Below are 20,774 nucleotides of genomic sequence, written 5' to 3' on the forward strand. Positions count from 1 at the left end.
ACTCAGCCTCTCATCTCCTACTCAGACTGTGAACGTATGCTGCCAAATGAGAGACTGTTTACACTCTCAAGCTCCAGGCACCAGGGGAAATGGTATAATTGGTCTGAAAACTTAAACTCTGTTTGAATGCATTGTTGGGAATATTTATAGACTTTAGCCTGCTTTTTAATTAAATTTTTTTTTTGCTCCCAACTCGTGTCTCAACTCACCTTTCTCTTGTTTTGTGTTTTTGATGTGGGGACCTGTAACACCTCTGAATTTGTTTGTTGACATGGGTGCATTTGTCTCTGTGCCAGCCCCCCCTCACCGTCCTGTCTCTCACTGGCGTCTGTTGCTCACCATGTTGATCTCTGGCTGTGTCTCCCATCACTGTGTGTCTTTTGCTGCCATTCTTTTACCACCTGTTCTCGTCAGGATCTCTCTCTCTCTATCCATCTGCACCTAGCTCATTAACATATTCATCCACTTTCTGTCTCCTCTGTCGCTCTCTCCTCCCTCAAACAGTGGAGCTTTTGTTGCACCAGAAATTGACGGTGTGTGCCAAATGATTAACTGAGTTTTGATTATTTGCTGCTCTGCTGCTCTTAAATATCCAATTTCTTACATGCTGTAAGGTATCTGTGTCAGTTAGAATCCCTACAGGTCCTGGAGTCCTGTTTGAGATGGCACGTTATGGACCACTAGGGGCACTGAGGGCTACTCTGTCAGAAATCCAACAGAGGAAGAGCAACTCATTTATCTGTTTACGGCGCACTTGAAGTGTGCGCTGAGAGGATACATCGCTTTAGTTGTTTGATAGAGAAGACTAAAGACGACAGTTGGCCTGGTTCCAGACCTCTAAATCTGGTCTTGTGCTCTTCGACGGCTGTTTACAATGAGTGCGATGTGACTCATTGTCATGTCACTATCCACTGATAGTGAAAACGAAAACTACTTTATGGAGAGGCAGTCACAGTGTGCATATATTAAATGGGTATTGTTGAAAAAATGACCATAAATAATAACAAAATGGGCTTTGATATAATGAAAATTTAAAGAAACTTTACAGTAATATTTCTGTCCCAAACTGAGGAACTGACCCACAGAATAATAACACGTGCATTAAACTAGCCTTACAGAAAAATGATTTTCCTCTGGAGCATTACAAGTCAACAGAGTGGCAGAGGCTCATTCTCTCCCTCTGCACACAGCATGCCTCACTATGCTGCTTACGTCTCAAAACAGGAAGGTGAGACCCACTGTATACTCCTGAGAATCTTAAGTGTCTGGAAATGACCTGTAATCCTGGAGAGTCAGGCCTGATATGAGGTCTCTAGATAAGTCACAGACGTCCATGCTCCACAAAAAGTTTCTACCCAAACTGGAACAGAACTGTATTTAAGACAGTAAACACAGTAATCGAGTGCTTTTGTCAGTTCGTCCTTCTCGTTGTGTCCTTTCAGTCTCTTTAGCCTCTGAACACGAGCGGGCTGATCAGGCTTTAAACAAAGACTCACTCTGAGCTGCAGCCTTCTATCACTGCATGACAGCAGCAGACTTGTTTAAATTTTACTATGCGGACAGAGTGTGATTAGGATTGAGGTGCTCTGGCGTTAGTGGCCACACTCAATGTCCTCGCTGAAGCAGGATGAATCATTAACCTGCGGAAGGGTCATTTTGCCCGAGCGCATGAAGATGAGCTAGACGATTGTGTGTTTGTGTGTGTGTGTCTGTGTGTGTGTGGTGCACGTGCAACCGTGTTTGTCGCCACACTGACCTTCATGTGAAACCCAATCTGGAAATGAACACACAGAAAATGCTGACTGTAGAGAATACAGCCTGTGCCTCTTATACAATTGATTAGCTGTAACTCATTTTATTGCAGTAAAACACTTGCCCGGCATTTTCTCAATTATGCTGAAACTCGGTCTGTTAAATAAAAAGTAAACAGCTGTCACCTTATCATTTTGGATTACCCAGTATAAATCCTCAGCACTTGTCACTTGTCGTCACTCAGGAGGCAACGCTCCAAACCCACAGCTGAATACCAGCTCTGTCTTCTGTTGAGTGAAGCAAGATGATAACAAATCCCAGACACCATGTGTGTGCACACATGTGCATCCATGCTTGTGTGCAGGTATGCCTGCGGGCACTTACTGTGTTGAAGTTGTGGAAGAGGCCGATGCTGGCCGGGTGAGGCGACTCCAGGGGGAACTGGAGGAAGGGCTTCATGTCCAGCGGGGCTGGGATGACAGGCGGGCTCCTGAGGAAGGCAGGGACCGGCCCTGGTCGGTTTACGCTTCCTGTGATGGATGCACAAACAGGGGAATCGGAGATTAATTGTCATACAATGTTTGTTAGTGTCAAGATGAACTATCACATTGAATTAAATAATTTCCTAAAGGAATAGACAGTACTTAAGAGCGTAGATGATGAACTGATCTCCAGAAGGCATAAAGGTAGATTTGCAACATAATGTGTTTTTTTGTTTTGTACAATTTTAGGGAAAAGGGATAGAAGCAACATGCAAAACTTTCGTCACCCCAAGAACTTTGAGCCCTTGGATAACCTTTACCAAGGTTTCAAACCTAAATGAAACCATCGTTAGGAGGTTTCAAAGCAGCTGCCTAGCACTCTGAAAAATAAGATAATTATAAGTGTTTTCAGGTTGCCGTTTCCTCAGTTCGTAATGTAATTAAGAAATGGCAGTTAATAGAAGCGTAGAGGTCAAGTCGAGGTCTGGAAGACCAGGAAAGCTTTCAGAGAGACCTGATTGTAGGATTGCGAGAAAGGCAAAACAAACCCCCCGTTTGACTGTAAAAGACCTTCAGGAAGATTTAGCGGATTCTGGAGTGGCGGAGCACTGTTCTGCTGTGCAGCCAAACCCGCACAAATATGACCCTCATGGACAAGTCATCAGAAGAAAACCCTACCTGCATCCTCTCCACAAAATTCAGCTTGTAGCAAGCTTAGAAAGGAACATCTAAATAAGCCTGATGCATTTTGGAAACAAGTCCTGTGCACTGATGGGAGGTCAGTTTGGAGAAGGGTGCAGAATTTAATGAAAACAACACCCCTGTCAAGCACAGGGGTTGATCGATCATGCTTTGGGCTTGTGTTGCCGCCAGTGGCACAGGAAACATTTCACTGGTCGAGGGAAGAATTGATTCAATTAAATACCAGCACATTCTGGAAGCAAACATCACACCGTCTGCAAAATTGCTGAAGATGAAAAGAGGATGGATTCTACAACAGGATCATGATCCTAGACACACAAAATTCACTGTTTACTACCTCAAGAGGCTCCAGCTGAAGGTTTTGGCCGTGGCCTTCACTTCCACCGACCTAAACATAATCAAAAATCTGCAAATAGACCACAAAAGAGCTATGCATGCAAGACGCTTCACGAATCTCACAGAACTAGAGGCCTTTTGCAGGAAGAATGAGCTCACATCCCCCTAACAAGAACTGAAAGAGTCTTAGCTGGCTACAAAAAGTGTTTACAAGCTGTGATACTTGGCAAAGTATCCAAAGGGGGTGTTATTGGTGTCCCTGAAGTATGAACATGCAGGGCACCCAAACTTTTGCTTCAGGTCGTTTTGCTTCCTCATCTTATTCTCACTTAACAATTGACAGTAACAGAAATTTTGACCAGTTGTGCTCAATCGTTTGCATGATGAAAATGGATGAACAAATGAGACACAACAGGTTAATTTCTGAGCTTTAGAGATGCTGTGAGGTGGATTTTGTCACCTCTGGAAAGAGCCAGACTAGCTGTCTCTCCCTGCTTCCAGTGTTTGTGCTAAGCTAACCAGCTGCTTTCTATAGCCTCAAAACTACCATACACACATGACAGTGGTATTGATCTTCTCACCGAACTCCCTGCAAGATAGCAAAGGAGAGCATTTCCTAAAATGCCAACCTGCATCTTTAAAGCTAATCATATCAGAACAAGCTCCTGCTGTGTTCCTTCACTGTTTAAATAAATCTTATATTTCCATTTTTCTAAATCTGAACTCTCATCTTCTGCATCATTTTCCCGTATTGGACCCCACTACCCATCCACACCTCTCCTCTTTCTGCTTCTCTTGCTCACTTTTCTCTCAGTAGTGGCTCAGCAGCGGTGAATGCCTGCACTTGAAGAGTCGTCTGTGATGGGCAGGAGGGCTAAGCTCCTTAAGCCTCGCAGCTGGGGTGCTGCAGATATCCGCCTTTTCTCCATTTCTCCCTCTGTCTCGCTCTCACCCAGCACAGTTTTCTATCCCCATTTCATGGTCCCTTATTCTGTCTGCCTGCCTCTGTATCCCCAGTTTGTACTTCTCCTCTCTCCAGCACCAGTCCTTCTAGCTGTTTTGTTCCTCATCCTCTTTCTGGTTTGCTCTCTCCTTTCCACTTCCCGTAGTCATTCTTCTTTTTAGCTTAAAACCAGCAGGGTGCTTCAGGCCCAATCGGGCTATGCACAGAGAATTTGTATAATCTTTTCTCCTGAGATTATATGCAATCATCTTCTTTTTATTGCCACGGCTTTGTGATGACTACTCAACAATTTTGTTACATTTGAAAAGAAAAACTGGTCACTTGTCAGAACGAGGAGAAGAAAAGGCTATTTTGGTAACAGCAGAGGAGGCTCCTTTCACTGACAGCAGGGGAGACGTAAAGAATGTGCTGTCAGGATCAAAAATAGATGGAGGGGAAAGTCTCTCCTTCTGGCATTCCTCCTCAGACTGTTTCAGTCCTTGGGAGGCTGTGGCAGCTGAAGCTCAGCTGTAGCTACTGTCATTTGTGTCTGACTGCTTTTGCTATACTCTGCATGAGAAAGAGGGGGTTTACGAATTTAGGGGGGTGGGGTTAGAAGTGGGGGTCACGGTTCAAATGTCCTTCAGACATGCCACGAATCCCGCAGCTCACATGGCGACCATTATCACCTCTCCTAACCAACCACAGCAAGATTTGTGCTGAGTGAAAAACCAGCGGTAATAACACACCTTAGTTCACACCAGCATACGAACATGTCGGAATGAGCGAACGCTCAACACCAGATATCATGAAGGAATGAGTGTCAGCAATAGCAAGATATGGATGAGAAAGCAATCTGGGACTATTCCTAACGATGTAACATGTTTGATGTGTTTTTTTTTTATTAGTGTTTTTTAAATTTGAAAATATTAAAGGATAAGGGTGATGATATTCTAGATTTTGGTTTTGAAGACAACAAATGAAACGACCTAAGCTAACAGCGTGTTAGTCCATCTTCCCCGACCTGTCTGTGGCTCTCAGCCCCAAACCCATTTGTTCCTGATATGTGAATCTTTTAAAAAGGGGTCATAGATTTATATATATACTTTAATTTTGAAAAAGGCCATATAATTTTATGGAAACAGCTGTGTGTTTGTGTTGTGTATTTGTTGGGAACTGTTTTCAGCAGTAGGTTAATACACATTTGGTGTGCTAGTGAGTATTTACAGCAGCAGGATGGTGCGGTGCTGGGATTGACTCAAAATAAGATACAGTCCGCAAGGTAGTAATGGAACATGTCACCCACTGCAACAGTGTGGCTCATTTATGTGTTTTTAATGTCATGACCCGTGCCATGCACGGCGGTTTGGTTTAGTTTCTCTTGTTGATTCTTGCCATTGCCTCATTTAGTTACTTTTGTTTCAGTCGTGCCATGTTTTGTATTAGTCTCTATCCTTGCCATGTCTTGTTTGTATTTTGTTAAGCTTCCATTGTGTCTTGTCTTTGCCTGGTTTTGGTTACTTCCTGTTTTATTTTGAAGGTTCATGTCATGTGTCTTTGGGTTGCTTTACTTCCTGTGTTTTCCCTCCCGTGTGATTGTCAGATTGTTTCCACCTGTGTCTCATTAGTGTTCCTCCCTAGTGTATTTAAGTCGTGTCTTCCCCTTTGTCTTTGTCGGGTCGTTGTCTGTGTTTTCATAGCCAAGTCCATGTATCCCTGTTGCCCTTGATTCCTTGTCCTAGTCCTAGCCAGTAAGTGAGTGTTTGTCATTGTGAGCCCTTTGTCATGTCCGAGTTGTGTTCTTGTGGCGTTACCTTTGTTCATGTCCGTGTTTCTGTTCAGGTCTGAGTCTTAGTCTCTGTTTTCTTTTCTTAGTTCATAGCCTTGCCGATTTGTTCTCCTCGATAAAGAGTGATTTTCTGTTTGATTATTTTGTTATTTAGATTCTCGTTTCTGTTTTCTAGGAAGGTAATTTGAGTTGTGAGTTTCTTATCTAGTTCTTTCAGTAGTCAGTTCCATTTTTCATAGCCCTTTGTGTTTCCTCCTTCGGGAGCGTTTTGTGTTCTTTATTGTATTCATTGTTAGTTATTCATAGTCTCGTCCCTTGCTTTCATGTGTCTTATAGTGATGTGTTGTCTTTCCCTGTGTTGTGTCGTTGTTTGAATTCTGTTACCCTTGTGTGTCGTTAGCCATTAGCCCTCTGAGTTTGGTTGTCTTGTTTCCTTGAGTTTAATAAATTTATTAATCGGACCTAGCGCCCCCTTGTGTGTCTGCATTTGGGTTCAACCCTTAGTTCCCCTCTTAGTTCCCCTCCTAATTTCCCCTTAAGTCCCCACCTTCCTGACATTTAATCATTTTGGGACAACACTTGGGGCCTGTAGTACACAGGGATGATATACAGCAGGTTTTAGCTGCACAGATACTTGTTAGTAGCATCAGTTCATTAATGGTTTTGGTCTTCTCGTGGGATTTGTTGGAGAAAAATTCAGAGGATCACCGGAATTATATTCTTGTGTCAAAAAAAACAAAACAAAAACGACTGGAAAGTGTCTTAGATGCAATTAAAAATGTGGTTAACAAAGCACCCAAAGGGACAATGATGTTTAGGCTTTATGGACTGGCTCAGAGGTATCATCATTGTGTTTTGTCTTTGGTCAGTGAACCATACTCCTGACACGCTTCTGGTAAATCCGCAGCTCATTTTCCGCCACATTACAATTGAAAGGTCAAAGCATGCATGCTGTTACTTATAAATCTGCGTTTACTGGGCGGACACCCACAATAGAGTGATGTATTAACGTTTTTCAGGGTCTTATTCTGCACCGTCCCACGGCAGCTCGATGCGGTGTGAGTGTAGCAGCGGCTGCATCCCCTGACCTACCCTCCTCCTGAGTGATTTACAATGACATCAGATAAGTGAACGCCACGTCTCTTCAACAGCGACCACGCTGGGAGGGAGCACATTGATTGGACACATTCTGAGGAGCGTTAAAGTGTTAAAGTGCTGCCAAACTCTATAAATCCAGGCCTCACCATCTATTGCTCCTTCTCTCCACTAAAATGAACAGACAGCGCTGTCTCACCCAGCCCCTCATCTTACTGCCTTTTTTTTTCTAATGCAAATGTTTGGGCGAGAAAAAGATCAATGCCTGTGTAATAGCTTATTGAATTTTGTGTGTAGATTGTGTGTGAGAGGTAGTTGGACAGAAATGAAGAGATGCAGAGGGGGGAAAAAAAAGAAAAGCGGACAACCAGAGACAGAATCTTATCGTCACACTAGATTTCACAAACCCCGACGTGTGCACACACCGGCATGCACACACCAATATGCTGTGACTAAGGCCTCTCAAATTGGCAATTCATTTAGCCAATTTCGGCTTAATGATCACAGAGGTAATGTCAATGTCAGTGACGGTGCTGGAGCCTCTCTGTATTCCTTGTCTGCCTCCATCTTTACACTCCATGATGTGACCAGGAGGGAAGCGGACAGGAGGCTGGATGACATGCTGTCTAACAGAATGAAGTCTGATGAGAGGCAAAAGCACTGCAGGGTCCCACCAAAAAAAAAAACAAAAACGAAAGAAAAGAAAGAAGGAAAAAAAAAAATGCAGCCATCTTTAGTTCCAGGCCCCTCAGCTCGGAGGACCAGCTCCGCACACGATGCCAGCCGCCTCACATCTGCATCTAAATGGGCTGCTGTGCAGAGCAGCCTCTGAAATGAGCTTCTGTGGCAGATTAGCCAGCCTTCCCCTGACAAAACCCCCCTCGCTGTCGCTGCAGCAGAGAGGGACAGCTCTGTGGTTACAGCCGGTCTGTTAACCTGAAAACCACCACTGGATCCACTGGGCCCCCCCACAAGTTTTGAGTGGAAAAGAGTTGATCCAGCATTCTGTGGCAGATGTCACCATTAGTATGTCAATGACTGTCTTCTATTCAAATGATTCATGAATATGATTTCTTGTTTTGTGGAGCTGCCACCATTTGGCGTTAGCCGACATGGTAACCAGTTCTCTGCTGAATAAATACTTGGAGTGATTTGTTACATCACCTCTCTCCATGTGGTGTAAATGTAATGCAACTGTGTTAGCAGGACTAACCTTTGAAGAAACACAGTGCTAACTTTGTCGTGATTGCAGGGGGAAGATGGCTCTGTCTTAGTGTCGCATACAGCGCTGTGAAGGACTGAGCATGAAATCCAATTTACTGCAGCTCAGCTTACCCTCAAGTCAAAGGCGGCTATTCCAACCTAAGCAGGGGACAGACGGCCATACACACACTCACACACACAAACCTTTGTAGTCTGAATGAATGATGCACTGAAAGGAGTAACTTATGGACGCAGCGCTGATTAATGTTGTGTTTGTCTGTGTGAGATCTGGACAATGAGGAAAGGACACGGCGAAGAGGAGAGCTGAGTGCTGGTGAAGGAGAACACAGTTGATTTCAGTCTGCACTTTGTTTTAATGATAGATGCTCTGCGCCCCAGTGGCCAGGCTTAAATGCCACCTCCCAGAGAACTCTCAGAAGTCCTCTTTCGTTGGAAATGTGTGTGCGTGTGTGTGTGTGTGTGTGTGTCTGTGTGTGTGTCTGTTTTTGTGCAGTGCTCTTGAGATCAGCTAGTCCTTCTGCAGCTCCACTCTCTGATTCTGTGCAGTATTTGTAATTAATGAAGACTTTTGTTTTCCCCAACAGATTTTGCACTGCTCTCATTAAAATTAAAATCATTATGTAATGATGGTGGCACATTGCTGTGTTTGGACTTTTCCCCGTTAACAATTTCTCATGAAAAATTCTGTCTTGTCTTTCCGTAGTGCCGGATTATGAAACCTCATGAAGAGGTAAAAACTCCTTGATTGGCAAGGAACTAGAGATGACAAGCAAATAGGAGCTTGGTAGGAGATAATGGCAGTGGGGGCTGAGTGGATGGAGTCGATTGAGCGAGGAAAAGAGGTCTGGACGAGGAGGGGAGATGAGGTGGAAAGAGAAGGAAAGCATCGAGGAGGGGGAGGGAGCCGCATGTTTTGAGGTGAGTTCAAGGTGACCAGAGGAGGTAAAGAGCCATGTTAACCTGCAGGTTAATGTGCAAAAGACTGAAGAAAGGAGTTACAGTCCACCCAGCTAAACGTCAGCATGTGACATACTACACTGCACATGTGATAAAAATCCCATGGTAGCGTTGTCAAAGTGGTGAAAGCAGTCCAGTCAGTACAGCTGCTTATGAGGGTTAACCTTTGGCTGTCAAATGCAAAATGTCACACATGCATGAACAGTTTGGGGTTATTCTGTTGCCGTCCCTCTGGGTTGTCTGCATGTCGTGTCTTGTTTTAAGCATACACACAAATACTGAGACATGGAGGTGGGAATGTGGGTCATGTATGGTCCATTTTTGATATGTGCTTGCAGCAGTGCATGTTGTCAGTTCATTTCGAAGCATTTTTACTTCGTGACCTGTTCAGTGTTTGCATCATGTGAGACAACTTGATTTTCTACAAATATCTCCAGAAATGTTTTGCCATGGGGCAAGTAGGAACAAAAGCAACAATGTTCCTAAGTAAACTGGATTTCCGGCAGCTTTCTGTGTTTACATTCTTTTGGACTTGAGGTGTGTTCAGACAGAGATTATATTATATGTGCCTTTGTTCAATTCAGACTGACTGACCACATTACACACCAGGAGCTCCATTTCTTTCTGTAATTTGGAACATTTTGAGACCGTCCTCCCAAGAAGAATGACAGCACCAGCAGCTTCCCCAAAATGTCGTCTGTTCACGTTCAAGTGACGACAAAACTCTCTATAGAGGCCGTAGTGATTACGATGGGAGCAAAGAAGGAAGTCAGGTGACATTACAGAGCGACAAAGTTTTCATGTGCAGGAGGCTGAGGTGGATGGATGGGTCAGCAAAACATTGCACTTGGATAATGTTGCTTTTTTTAAAGCAAGACCACTTTTGTTCATAACCTTAACTGAGCATTTATTATTTTAACAATGAGAGTGAAGATCCCCTAACCTTAACAAAGTTATAATTCCAACCTTCTGGAGTCCTTTTGGAGGGTGTGGACAAATGACAGTTATGTCTTTTATTTATGAATCTTGCCACATCTAAATTTTGCTTTGCCTTCTGCCTGCAACCAGAAGTCACAATAGACAAACATCTAAAGGTCAACACCTAGTTTTATAAATACTGAGCTTTCCCTTCAAGCCATGGAAGGATGGAAGGCAGTATATTTAGGATGTGAAAATAGTCATATTGATGTAATCCATCTGTGCCGTTGAGTTCTGGGCAGTTGTGTGAATGTTAACTGGAGAGCTTTGTTTCATAAAGAGGCTCGTGAACATCTGTCTATCTGTAGCTCCTCTCAGGCCTCAGCTCTTCAGGGAGGTGTCGGAACATCCTGAATCTGGCTGCCAACTTTCTCTTTCATTACACTGCAGTCATGATGTAGCACAGTTTGAGGCAAGCAGAGAGCACCACCACATGAAACCACGCTGAGCAAAGTAAGGCCATTAAGAGATCCACCATGTCAACATGACCCGCAGCCCTTCCCCACATTATTATTCTGTTTGTCAAACCATTTACACACCTGCTGGGAGCTGGAAGAACACGCGGCTGCAGATACAGACCGACAGAAACCTGAGCATGCAAAGTACACAAGCAAGCTCGCAAACACACAAAGGCACATGTGAGTGAACACACGTAGGCAACAATGGCATCAGATACGCAGAGCCAGGTGCATCTCCTTATGATTTTATACAATGGAGAGAACACAAAGGCAACAAATACTAAATGTTAAACAAACAGGAAAATCAAAATAGAACAAAAAGAGGACATATGACTGAATTCCATATATCATATTGTTTTTTACCGCAGAAGCAGAAATTACAGGCTGTATTTTGGGAGCTGATTGGAGCCTGAAGGGCAGAGTGTGGTTTTATGCTATAGCTTGGTCTTGAAGCAACACGCAAGGGTTATGTAGGGTAAGAGTCAGGCTGCTGGCTCAGCTGTGGTCTGCATACCTTCAGGACAATAAAAAACAAACAACAAAGAGACTTTATGATCAGCCTTTGTGCCCTCTTGCCACTTGATTCTTGGAAGCAGTAAATGACAGACATTAGTGTTTTGTGCTGCAGGTTTCAAGGACCTCCACATTTATAATTATGTCCACCAATGACAAATATATCTTTGTCATCGCCTTTTAAACCATTTTCTGATGTGACAGCCACATCCGCAGGACTTGATAGTTTGTCTTCCAAAACCGTTACATGCAGAACTGTAGGTTGGCTATAAAAATGATTCATTTTGCTGATCTGTCTCTGCTATGGTTAAGGTTTGATTGGGTTCAGGCACAAAACATAGCTGGCTAACACTATGATCAGCATACTCAATATACTTAGCCATGCTAACAGCATGATTCCAGGGCTAATTGTGATCAGTGATTCTCGGCTGAATAAAATTGACTTGACCTTATTATTAGTTGTTAATTTTTGGTTGTCAGTGAAATATCTCAACAATAATTGGATGGATTGCAATGTAAGAAGGGTCCAGATCACCACATTGCCCAAAGTATAAACCCTAGTGACTCTTCCTCTGGCGCCCCCAGCAGGACAACATTTTCACAAACCACGTAAAATATCTGAAAATGTACTGGATGATCGGCACAAAGTTTTGTACAGACATTCGTGCTCCCAGCTTTGATGATGCTGTGAGTTGGCCGAGAGTAGTAGTAGACACACATGTGTGGCATGAGCAATCATAGCTTGCATGTCGTGCATTCTGTAGGTGATGGAAAAACAGTGACCCTGGACTGATTTCCCAGCTCCACCTGACAGCATCAAGATCATCCCTTTTTTGCTTCAACATGTTTACAGTTGTGCCGCTGTGTGCTCTTGTGAGTCGTAGGACACGTTGTAGAAGTTGTCAAACAAGGTGACAACGAGAAACGAAGTTCTTTCACACTAGCTTTGTTGTTGTTGTGCCCTATTGGTTGTCTTCCACTAAACAAACTAGACCAGTTAAAGCAAGCAACTGTCTCGCTACTCAGCGCTCGTCTATGTTCCTGATGACCCACGTCTGTTGGGTTGGACGCTTATTGGGTTGGTGTCATGTAGCCTAATTCCAGTGTAAGGTTAGGAAAAGGTTGTGGTCACGGTTAAAAGACGATATACCTGGTTAAGATGGGAAAGATCGTAAAACATGGTTGTTAACTGTCCGTAGTAAATGGAAAATGCGTTTAAGTCACATGCCTGCTTTGCCCATCCATCCACCTCAAGCTCCTCCATAAGAGGTTTTGGGCTGCTAGTAAAAGTCTTTTTTCTGTACATTTTAGCAAATGAGAGTCATAATTCACCTGGTCGCTTGTGGTCCCTGCTGGATAAACGTAAAACAAGCTGCTCTAGGGATTTGAATGAATGACAAATGCCTTTTCTTGTGCAAACAGACTGTATGGTACATAGACTGTAACTATAGGCCTTCAGAGTTGTTTGACCTTCTCTTCTTTGCTCACCAGTGCTGCTTTTGTTCAGTGCAGCAGTTTCAGGCTGCACAGATGTGTGAAATATGTGTCAGTTTGTCAAGCGCGCAGAGTGACGGGCGCATTTCTCCGTTTTAAATGTCAATACTTTTTGTCCCTCACTGCATTGCCTCGATTTAAAGGTCACGTTGTTTATCGGGGACAACATGCACCTGTGATTCTTTCAGAGGACATTGATCAGTGGGTAGGTTTGCATACAAAAACACACACACACACACTCACATTTATGGATTGCTTCATACTGATTGAGTGAACAGTGATGCAAGCCACAAATGTTTTTTTCATAGTGCTGAGTGAGGTCTTTGCGTCAGACTAGAACAAGCCTTGGCCCATTTTTAAATAAATAAAGACCTCAAACCTCTGGGTCTGAAATATTCATCATTAAAATCACACAAGAGTTACTAAACTGCGTTCCACGCTGCTCTGCACTGACGGAGATGAACCAGCTTTAGCACAGTTCTTTCATACTCCACTGCAGATTGCGCGACATGTTTGAATGTTGATTTTCATTAAGAGAAATACAGTATTTAGATGGCGGCGGTGTGGATGGAGAGTAGACCGTTCCTCCCTGTTTGTCCCTCCGTCTTTTCGTGTCGACACTGTCGCTGTCCTCGTCTTTCATGGAAACTATTTTGGTCTCTGGACTTACATCTCTATCTCAGTAAAAGGAAACTAATACAGTATATAAAACCCCATCACCCCATGTTGTTGTGATCTTGTGTCAGTGTGTTTAGTGTCTAATGCACACAGAGTCAAAGCTTCAGCTCCGGGGAGGGATTACCACAAGCTCAAACTCACTCTCAGATCACAGGGAGACTCGAGCAGGGCTAAGAGCAAGCAAACAAAAATAAAGCAGTCAAATATTTAGTCAACACACATGTATGTGGAACAAGGTCAGCATAGTTAATCTAATTAGAGATAAAATGTTGAAACACAAAGTGTGAAAATAAAATGCTAAAGTCTGCTGTATATAACTGCGTCACACTGCAAAAAAATTTAGCCTTTAATAAAGATCCAGTGCAGGATGTGCACTTTATCAGGCTCATTCTGCATCAATGTCCTCTTGTGGATTTCATTTAATAGCAGCTACATGGAAGAGCTGCTTCTGTAATATTCTGCAGTGATCAACATCAGCCTAATTAAACTGAACTCACTGAATGCTTTTTACAAAGCGTTATTTGTATGTATTACAATCTGAGCACTATGAAGTCAAGCCAAAGTCAATTTTGTTGCATCATTTATTATTTGTTTCGCACAGAGCATTTCAAAGCATTTTAGGGAAGGTCCACTGTCATTTTAGTGTTTGTTTTAATGCTTTTTCGTGCAAATAGGACCCAAAATCTACTCTCATGTCCACATGCATGTCTCTTGTCTGAGTAGATGCAGTATGTTGAAGCCCTGTATGAAAACTGAGTGAATGACAGACTGCAGGGAAGCGGACTGGTTAGTAAACACTCGCTGGTAAAGCCTCGAGTAGACCGTGGACAATGATCATATGAACTGCAAGGTGTCTGATGAAGCTTGTTAATGAGGCAGGGGACCGCATTGATGAATGACATGGAGCCTTGCATCCTGTCAGTGGTGAGCGCGCTTGCAATTTAGGCAACGAGAAACTGAGATGACTGATCGCTTAACGCACTGAAGTTAGACTATAATCAAGACGTGCCTTGACTGAGGGTCAGGTTAGAGTGCTTAAAATGAAAAACGACCTCTTCTGGCCACATTTTCATATCATTTTGGTGCCGTTCCTCGATTCTCTGAATAACATAATGTGGGGCTCTAAATCTTCTCTATTTCCATGTATGCCAATTTTCTGTCTGCCTATGTGTGTGTGTTTCTGTGTGTATGTGTGTGTTGCAGTGTAAGTGTGTTAGACATTGTTACTGGGATATTCCCATCTTCTATGTGTTGTCGTATCGGACTGGCTAACAAAAGCAAAATCTGAATAATTGCGATGTCTTCAGGATTTTCGAACACACAGATTAATGAGAATGATGATCTATTAGGAACGGAGAGGAGCCTTTCCCTCACCATCCTACAGATTATGTAAGGATGGCAAACCTTCCATCATTCACTGGTCTTTGGCAAATCGTTGTGACTACATGACAACATCAAGACACATCTAAGTTGGAGACAGTGGCACATGCAGCCGAAACTTCCTGCCAGATATGAGCGATCGCCTCGTCACTGTAGAAAACAAATCAAGAGGAGCAACGACAGAAAAGCTGTCTGATACTGTCTTACCCAAGATCATCCTGAATCCTTCCACTGTCAACTTCTCCTTCCCACAGTATCTTCTCGCTCGACTCTTCTCTCCCTCGATCGGCTACTGACGTGACTCAAGCCTCGGGCGCCCACCTCTCTGGCTCTCAAAACTCAATGTGGGAAAGACATCCGGCATCACAACCTTCACTTTGCATCGCTACGACGTGTCTCCTCCGCTCGCCGCGCTCACAGGAGATGCTTCTCCTGCAGATCTCGACACACGTTTCTTGTTCAGCCAGCTGTTGCCGGAGGAGGAGCACAGCAGCAGCCCAGACCACAACACAACATGCGCTCAGTCTACTGCAAAGGAAGCCTGTAATTTATTCACTGTTATATATTCACTCCAGCAGGAGGAACACCAGAGAATACAGCTGAGATGGAGTCCTGCCTCACTGGAGGAACCTCTGCACCACAGCATGCCTCTCTCTCCCGCCCTCTCTCTCTCTCGCTCTCTCTCATATTTTGGGGTTGGGTATAACCTAAAGGCACCTTGCATTCCTGAGCCGTGATTGGCTGGAGGCTCTGCCAATGAGAGCAGTCGGTGCTGAGCGTTTTCTTGGGGTGTTTGAATCAGGAGGCAGAGTGATAATGCTGCTGTCGATTCTGCTCTCCCTCTCCCTCTGTCACCCTCTTTCTGCTGTTTACTAGTGATGATTTTTTCTCTCTCTCCTTGTCTCGCTCTATACTCTGCCTCGTGTTTCACACCGACAGCATGTGAAACGTGTCTTGAGTATGTTAATGTCAGCCCTCACTATGTCCTGCCCCTATATGAGGCTAGACACCTGCACTGGTCTCCCTCTTTACCTGAGTGTTCGGCATTTGCACAAAGAGCAGGCTAAATTTTGTAAATGCTGACCGAGCTCACACTGTACAGCAGTTGCTGTTCCAGACAACTGTGTGAACAAGACAAAAACACAGACGCAGGGGTGCGACAGAGACTGACAGCTCGAGAGTCTTGATGAAGCGTCGGAGGGAGGGGAGGAGAGATTGAGGTTAATGCAGACTGACTGGGGATGAAAGTGGAGGGTGAGGAAATGTGGAAGAAGTGTTGGAGCAGCAGGATGAAGGAGCACGCTGACAGCTGTTTGACAGGCAGGGAGTGCTGAATGAGCTCAAAAGCTGAGCTTACTGCACGCACGTCTGTACCAACATTTACCTGAATAATGTATTCAAAGTGGAGCGCTGTGCTAATGTGTATTCAAGACTTCATCAAACTCTTTCCCACAAGATCATGCAGCACTGTTTCTGGATGACCTCTGGCTTTGTGCAGTATGAAGTGATCCATTTCTACATAATTTAACAGTCATCCTAGCAAAAAAGTGCATACAGTAAATCAGCCCGTGTGTGTGTTTAAGCTTGCGTGAACCTAGGATAGGGGTTTTGTGCGTGTGTGTGTGTCTGAGATAAGGTTTCCTCATTAGTGGAGTCAGGTTGAATAATGCAGGTAGGTGTATTGTTGTGGCCAATGGGCCAGGTGCTAATGTGGCTGTCTGAGGGTGAAGGGGCAGACACAGCATGACTTTAATGGATGTCACCATGGGAAACTGAAACCGGACCACTGGACTCAGGTGACACACCATCTTGGGTTTGCAGTGTGTGTGTGTGTGTGTGTGTGTGTGTGTGTGTATGTGTGTCTCCTGGGAAATGTATGATAAGGCTTGCTAGTTCTCAGAGGAAAATAATGTTTCAGGGGTGAGAGATGTTAATATCAGGTTGATAGAACACAGAATATGTAATTATGTCCTAGAAAGAATCAGCTGAAATTCGCTTTTATCCTTCAAATATTTGCAAAAGGAAACCCTCATGCTTTTATGCATCTAAGAGCAGGAGCAATGTCAAAGTTATACATATAAAGCCTTTATTGCAGGCATTTGCTATTAGTTTCAACCATAGGGAAGGCTTTCTCATCATTCTTCAACTGGCAGCCAGAACAGACACACAGTAGCTTTACTGCACAGGTCTCAGGACTCGCTGCTGGTTAGCAGGAGTGTTTTGGAAGGAGTTTTGTTGAGCATATAGAGTAGAGGTGGAGTTGCATTCCTTTTGTCATGCAAAAATATACTTTAACTTTAAAATCCCTAAAATGCAGACCTAATGATTACAGTTTATATGAGCGCAGTCAGGAGACCTGTGTCTGCATGCGTTTGACTCTGCGTGTGACCTCAACAATCCTATCATTTTCTCATAGCACCCCAGGAGGCCATAACTGTGTCGACAGGCTCGTTGAGCTCTAATTTTAGCCGGGATCGTCGATGAGTGAGTCCTGAAGAGTCCAGCCAACGTTTAATAAAGTCTTCATTTGATGTGTAACACTGATGAAACCGCATGTTAAGCATGTGTTACATCAGCCACTTACAGGTTAAAGTGGCCAAATGGACAAAGATGAAGAGATGAAAGAAACGTGCAAAAAATTCAGGGTTGATGCTGTTACCTAATCTGCATGCAAAATTATATATTTTAAAATGCATTATTTTGTCAAAAAACTTCTTGAGAAAACATAAACAATATTATAAATTAATGTGTGCTTTTTTTAACCTGGTTCTGCTGTTTGTGCTTTGTGGTCAGAGGGTCCAGTCGGGGACTGGAGCTGAGGACCAAACACACTAACGAAAAAGCAGCCAGCTGTGTTTGCCTGCAAATGTGTTTGATGTAAAATGAGAGAGTGTGTTTCTCCTCTGGCGGCAGGGTGAGGGCGGTGGAGGCTCAGAGCAGAGAGGCTGTTTACTGCACCTCAGAGGTTAAAATCGGTGTTGCCAGAATGGAGTCTGGGAATGAACTCCACATAAATACGCACACGCAAATACACACACTGGACTGAACACGTGTCTCTGTGCAGTGAAGAGGTAAGTGGTTCGCACACCGGCACATGTGCTGTACAGAACAATGAGGTGTGTAGGGGAATGGGCTTGACTGGTCACGATTCAGTACACAGCTAAAACTCAGTCCTCAAAAATACACCTTATAGAACAGTTCAGCCTGATTCAGAACTGCAGTTTTAGACCACATGAACAGTGAGTGTGAAAGTTCCTTCTTGACCTGCTAATACAGGAAACAGTCGTTTATCAGAGAAAAATACTTAACTGAAGGTCTGCTTACTTGACTTCTTCTAGAGCTCTCTGCTCGATCTGAGACAGAGGTTACAATCACCCCCCATATGAGACCACCACCTATCATGTGAGCCCCACACTTAGATCACATGATAACAACTGAGTCGGCTCCATCTGCTGAGGACCATGACAGCGGTTTAAAACTCCAGCAAATGCTAGTGAGTTGATGTTGAATTAAGATTTTTTTCTTTGTTTTGTGAAACATGCAAAGATTGTTTCCACATAAGTCATGTTGACAGGGAGGGATTTAACAATCTGAATGCTTTATGAAAACTTGTACTCACAATGACTCTCATTTTCAGGTGATTATATACTTATAAAAACATACTTATGACTATTATATTCCATTTCTGCCAACAGATCCCTAAATCATAATAATAATTGCTCATTATTTCTCCAGCATCTGCCAAACTCTTCTCTCCTGCTGTGATGCTGATGAAGGAACAATTTGGTCAGGAATGCCGTGAACTGTCCAGACAGGGCCCTCTTTATTTAAGCCTGAACCCGCTCTCCTCCTCTCTTTCCCCCTCCCTTCTTCCATCACTCCTTCCCTGCATCATACCCCTGATGTATGTGAAAGGTCAGGGGTCAGACCGGGACTAAGTGCAAAGTCTTGTCTGACAGAGTGCTGACGTTTGTTTGAGACTGCCCTAACTTTCATCAAAGAGAGAAGCCATCAAAGCCTCGTGTAAGACTGTCTCGCCCTTTATTTCTGCTCAGAATATTGCGATAATGAGGGGATCCTGGCTTATCCGCCCCTCTGTTCATTTTAAGGTGATCAAAGGAGGAATGCTCAGGGTTGTGGGAGGTTTTGCATTGCTCAGTAGTGAGTGATGATCTTACCTGAGCCCCACATAGGTCGCCTCTGTTCTTCACGAGGAACTGAATCCAAGTCCTTCGTCCAGTAGAAAGTCCAAAGGTCAGTGTGTCAGCCAGCATAAAGTAATTCAGACAGAGGTCCTCTCTGAGTGCAACAAATAAACGTTTGCTCAGGTTACTGTGAGGAGATAAATAAAGTAGCACGGAGTGGCATGAGCGCAAACCTCACACCAGTCAGCTGGAGAGTGGAGAGGGAAATGCTCGGCACAGGCAGCCACATGCCCACAGTGTGGCCGCATCAAACAGCGGGCGGCTTGATGTTCAGCTTCTTCATCTTCCTCACAGTCTCTTTCTCTTTTCAGATTCCTTTTAATCCCTCTCTCCGTTTCTCTGTGTTTTCGCTGTGTTTTCCCTTCATGCCGTCACCTCTTTCCTGGTAGCGAAGGAAACAAGTGCACGAGATTCCAAAGGCTAATTCTGCTTCTTAGAACGGGGGAACCTAATATGTGAGGACAACTGTGGAAGGAGTGAGATACAGTCAGACAGAGTGTGTGTGAGAGGAAGAGGAGGGGCAGGGCAAAGAGGAGGGGGACCCAGCGACGGATGGCAGATCAGAGGAAGCAAGGTTTGGAGTGTGTGCGTGTTGTTAAGGAGGAGGAGGAGGCAGGTTGTTGAAACTTGAGAGACATGAAGGAGAGGAAGAAAATGTTGACATGTTGAAGCAAAGGGAAATATGATTGGCGGATGAAACGGATGGCTTACAGGCAGACATGTCTGTTTTTTGTTGGTTTGTTTGATTTGGATATGGGTTCCCACAAAAATTGCTCTGCCCAACAGGTTTGCTTTCTCAGATATGTTCAACAGTCTGCAGCTCTAATAAATAACAGAGGACACGTGCATTAGTCCCAAACTTCATTAGTCATACAGTTAACTTGATTACAGCCACATTTGTGAGTTGATAGTCAGATGAAAGAAATGATCCTAAAGCGTCACTTAATTGAACCTGAATTTCTTGTCAGTCTTTCTGCTGTGTCATGTGTCCACTTTGGCTTTTCTTTGGGTATTTTGATTCTGTAAATCACAGAGAAAGTCAATAAAAAGTGGTGTTTTAATACCAAAGTTTGGGAAAAAAAGAACATATTTTTAGGTCACAGCTAAATCTATGTTACTAATAACTGCATGTACAAGACTTGAGTTATTAAAGTGCTCTAGAAACTCAACAACGCAAAAACATAAGACACTGGGTTCAGACAATATGATTTTTGGTTCACTGACAACATCTTATCATATTTATAAAACCCTACATATTATTATTCTATTGTTGTTAGATTTTGTCAGAGATAAAGTCATGTGTTCTTACAGTCCACCAGCCTTTATCAAGATGATATTATGATGATGTATTTATACCATGAGACAGTATAAATTTGCCAGCTCCAATATTTTGCTGTATCCTACGGTGGTAATGAACCAATATAGGACTTTAGTTTGACTTTTGCATCAGTGTCTCAACCATCTCCTGAGGGAAATGTCTGCCTCTTTAGCTGCTAAATGCTCCACTTAAACCCCCCTCGCTGGTTGCTAACTTTATCTGCCATTTGGTTCCTGGGCAGTTAGTGTACAGATGGTTTATTATAGCTTTTTCACTAAAAATAGCGCGTGCTGAGGCTGAAAACAGCGTTCATGAGAGCAGCGAGAGTCAACCAAAACAGTGAAGTTTACAGGCTGTAAAACCAAAACAACGAGCTGAAAGAAGCTAAAACGCCCCGTAGAGCAGAGAGGAGCTGCAGAGTTGGGTGATAATGATCTGTGGATTAATCATGACTGTCAGATAACACAAAG

General features: G+C 43.7%; 1 protein-coding gene across 2 annotated transcripts in view; it reads right to left on the reverse strand.

The window, feature by feature from the left end:
* The window catches only part of LOC121619724 (zinc finger protein 385A-like), a 30,410-nt gene extending 11,317 nt beyond the window's left edge, over nt 1-19,093 (reverse strand). The window contains exons 1-2 of one of the 2 annotated variants that reach the window (XM_041955596.1): nt 18,960-19,093; nt 2,137-2,282 (exon numbers count right to left, since the gene is read on the reverse strand). In XM_041955596.1, coding sequence (XP_041811530.1) covers nt 2,137-2,282; nt 18,960-18,972 — 159 coding nt within the window. In that variant the 5' untranslated portion in view covers nt 18,973-19,093. Of the gene's footprint in view, nt 1-2,136; nt 2,283-14,988; nt 15,237-18,959 lie in introns of those variants that run through there. The other variant, XM_041955603.1, reaches the window with a different exon arrangement.
* Between the last annotated feature and the right edge of the window lie 1,681 nt (nt 19,094-20,774).

This window comes from Chelmon rostratus, chromosome 2 (assembly GCF_017976325.1).
Source record: "Chelmon rostratus isolate fCheRos1 chromosome 2, fCheRos1.pri, whole genome shotgun sequence".
Taxonomy (NCBI): domain Eukaryota; kingdom Metazoa; phylum Chordata; class Actinopteri; order Chaetodontiformes; family Chaetodontidae; genus Chelmon; species Chelmon rostratus.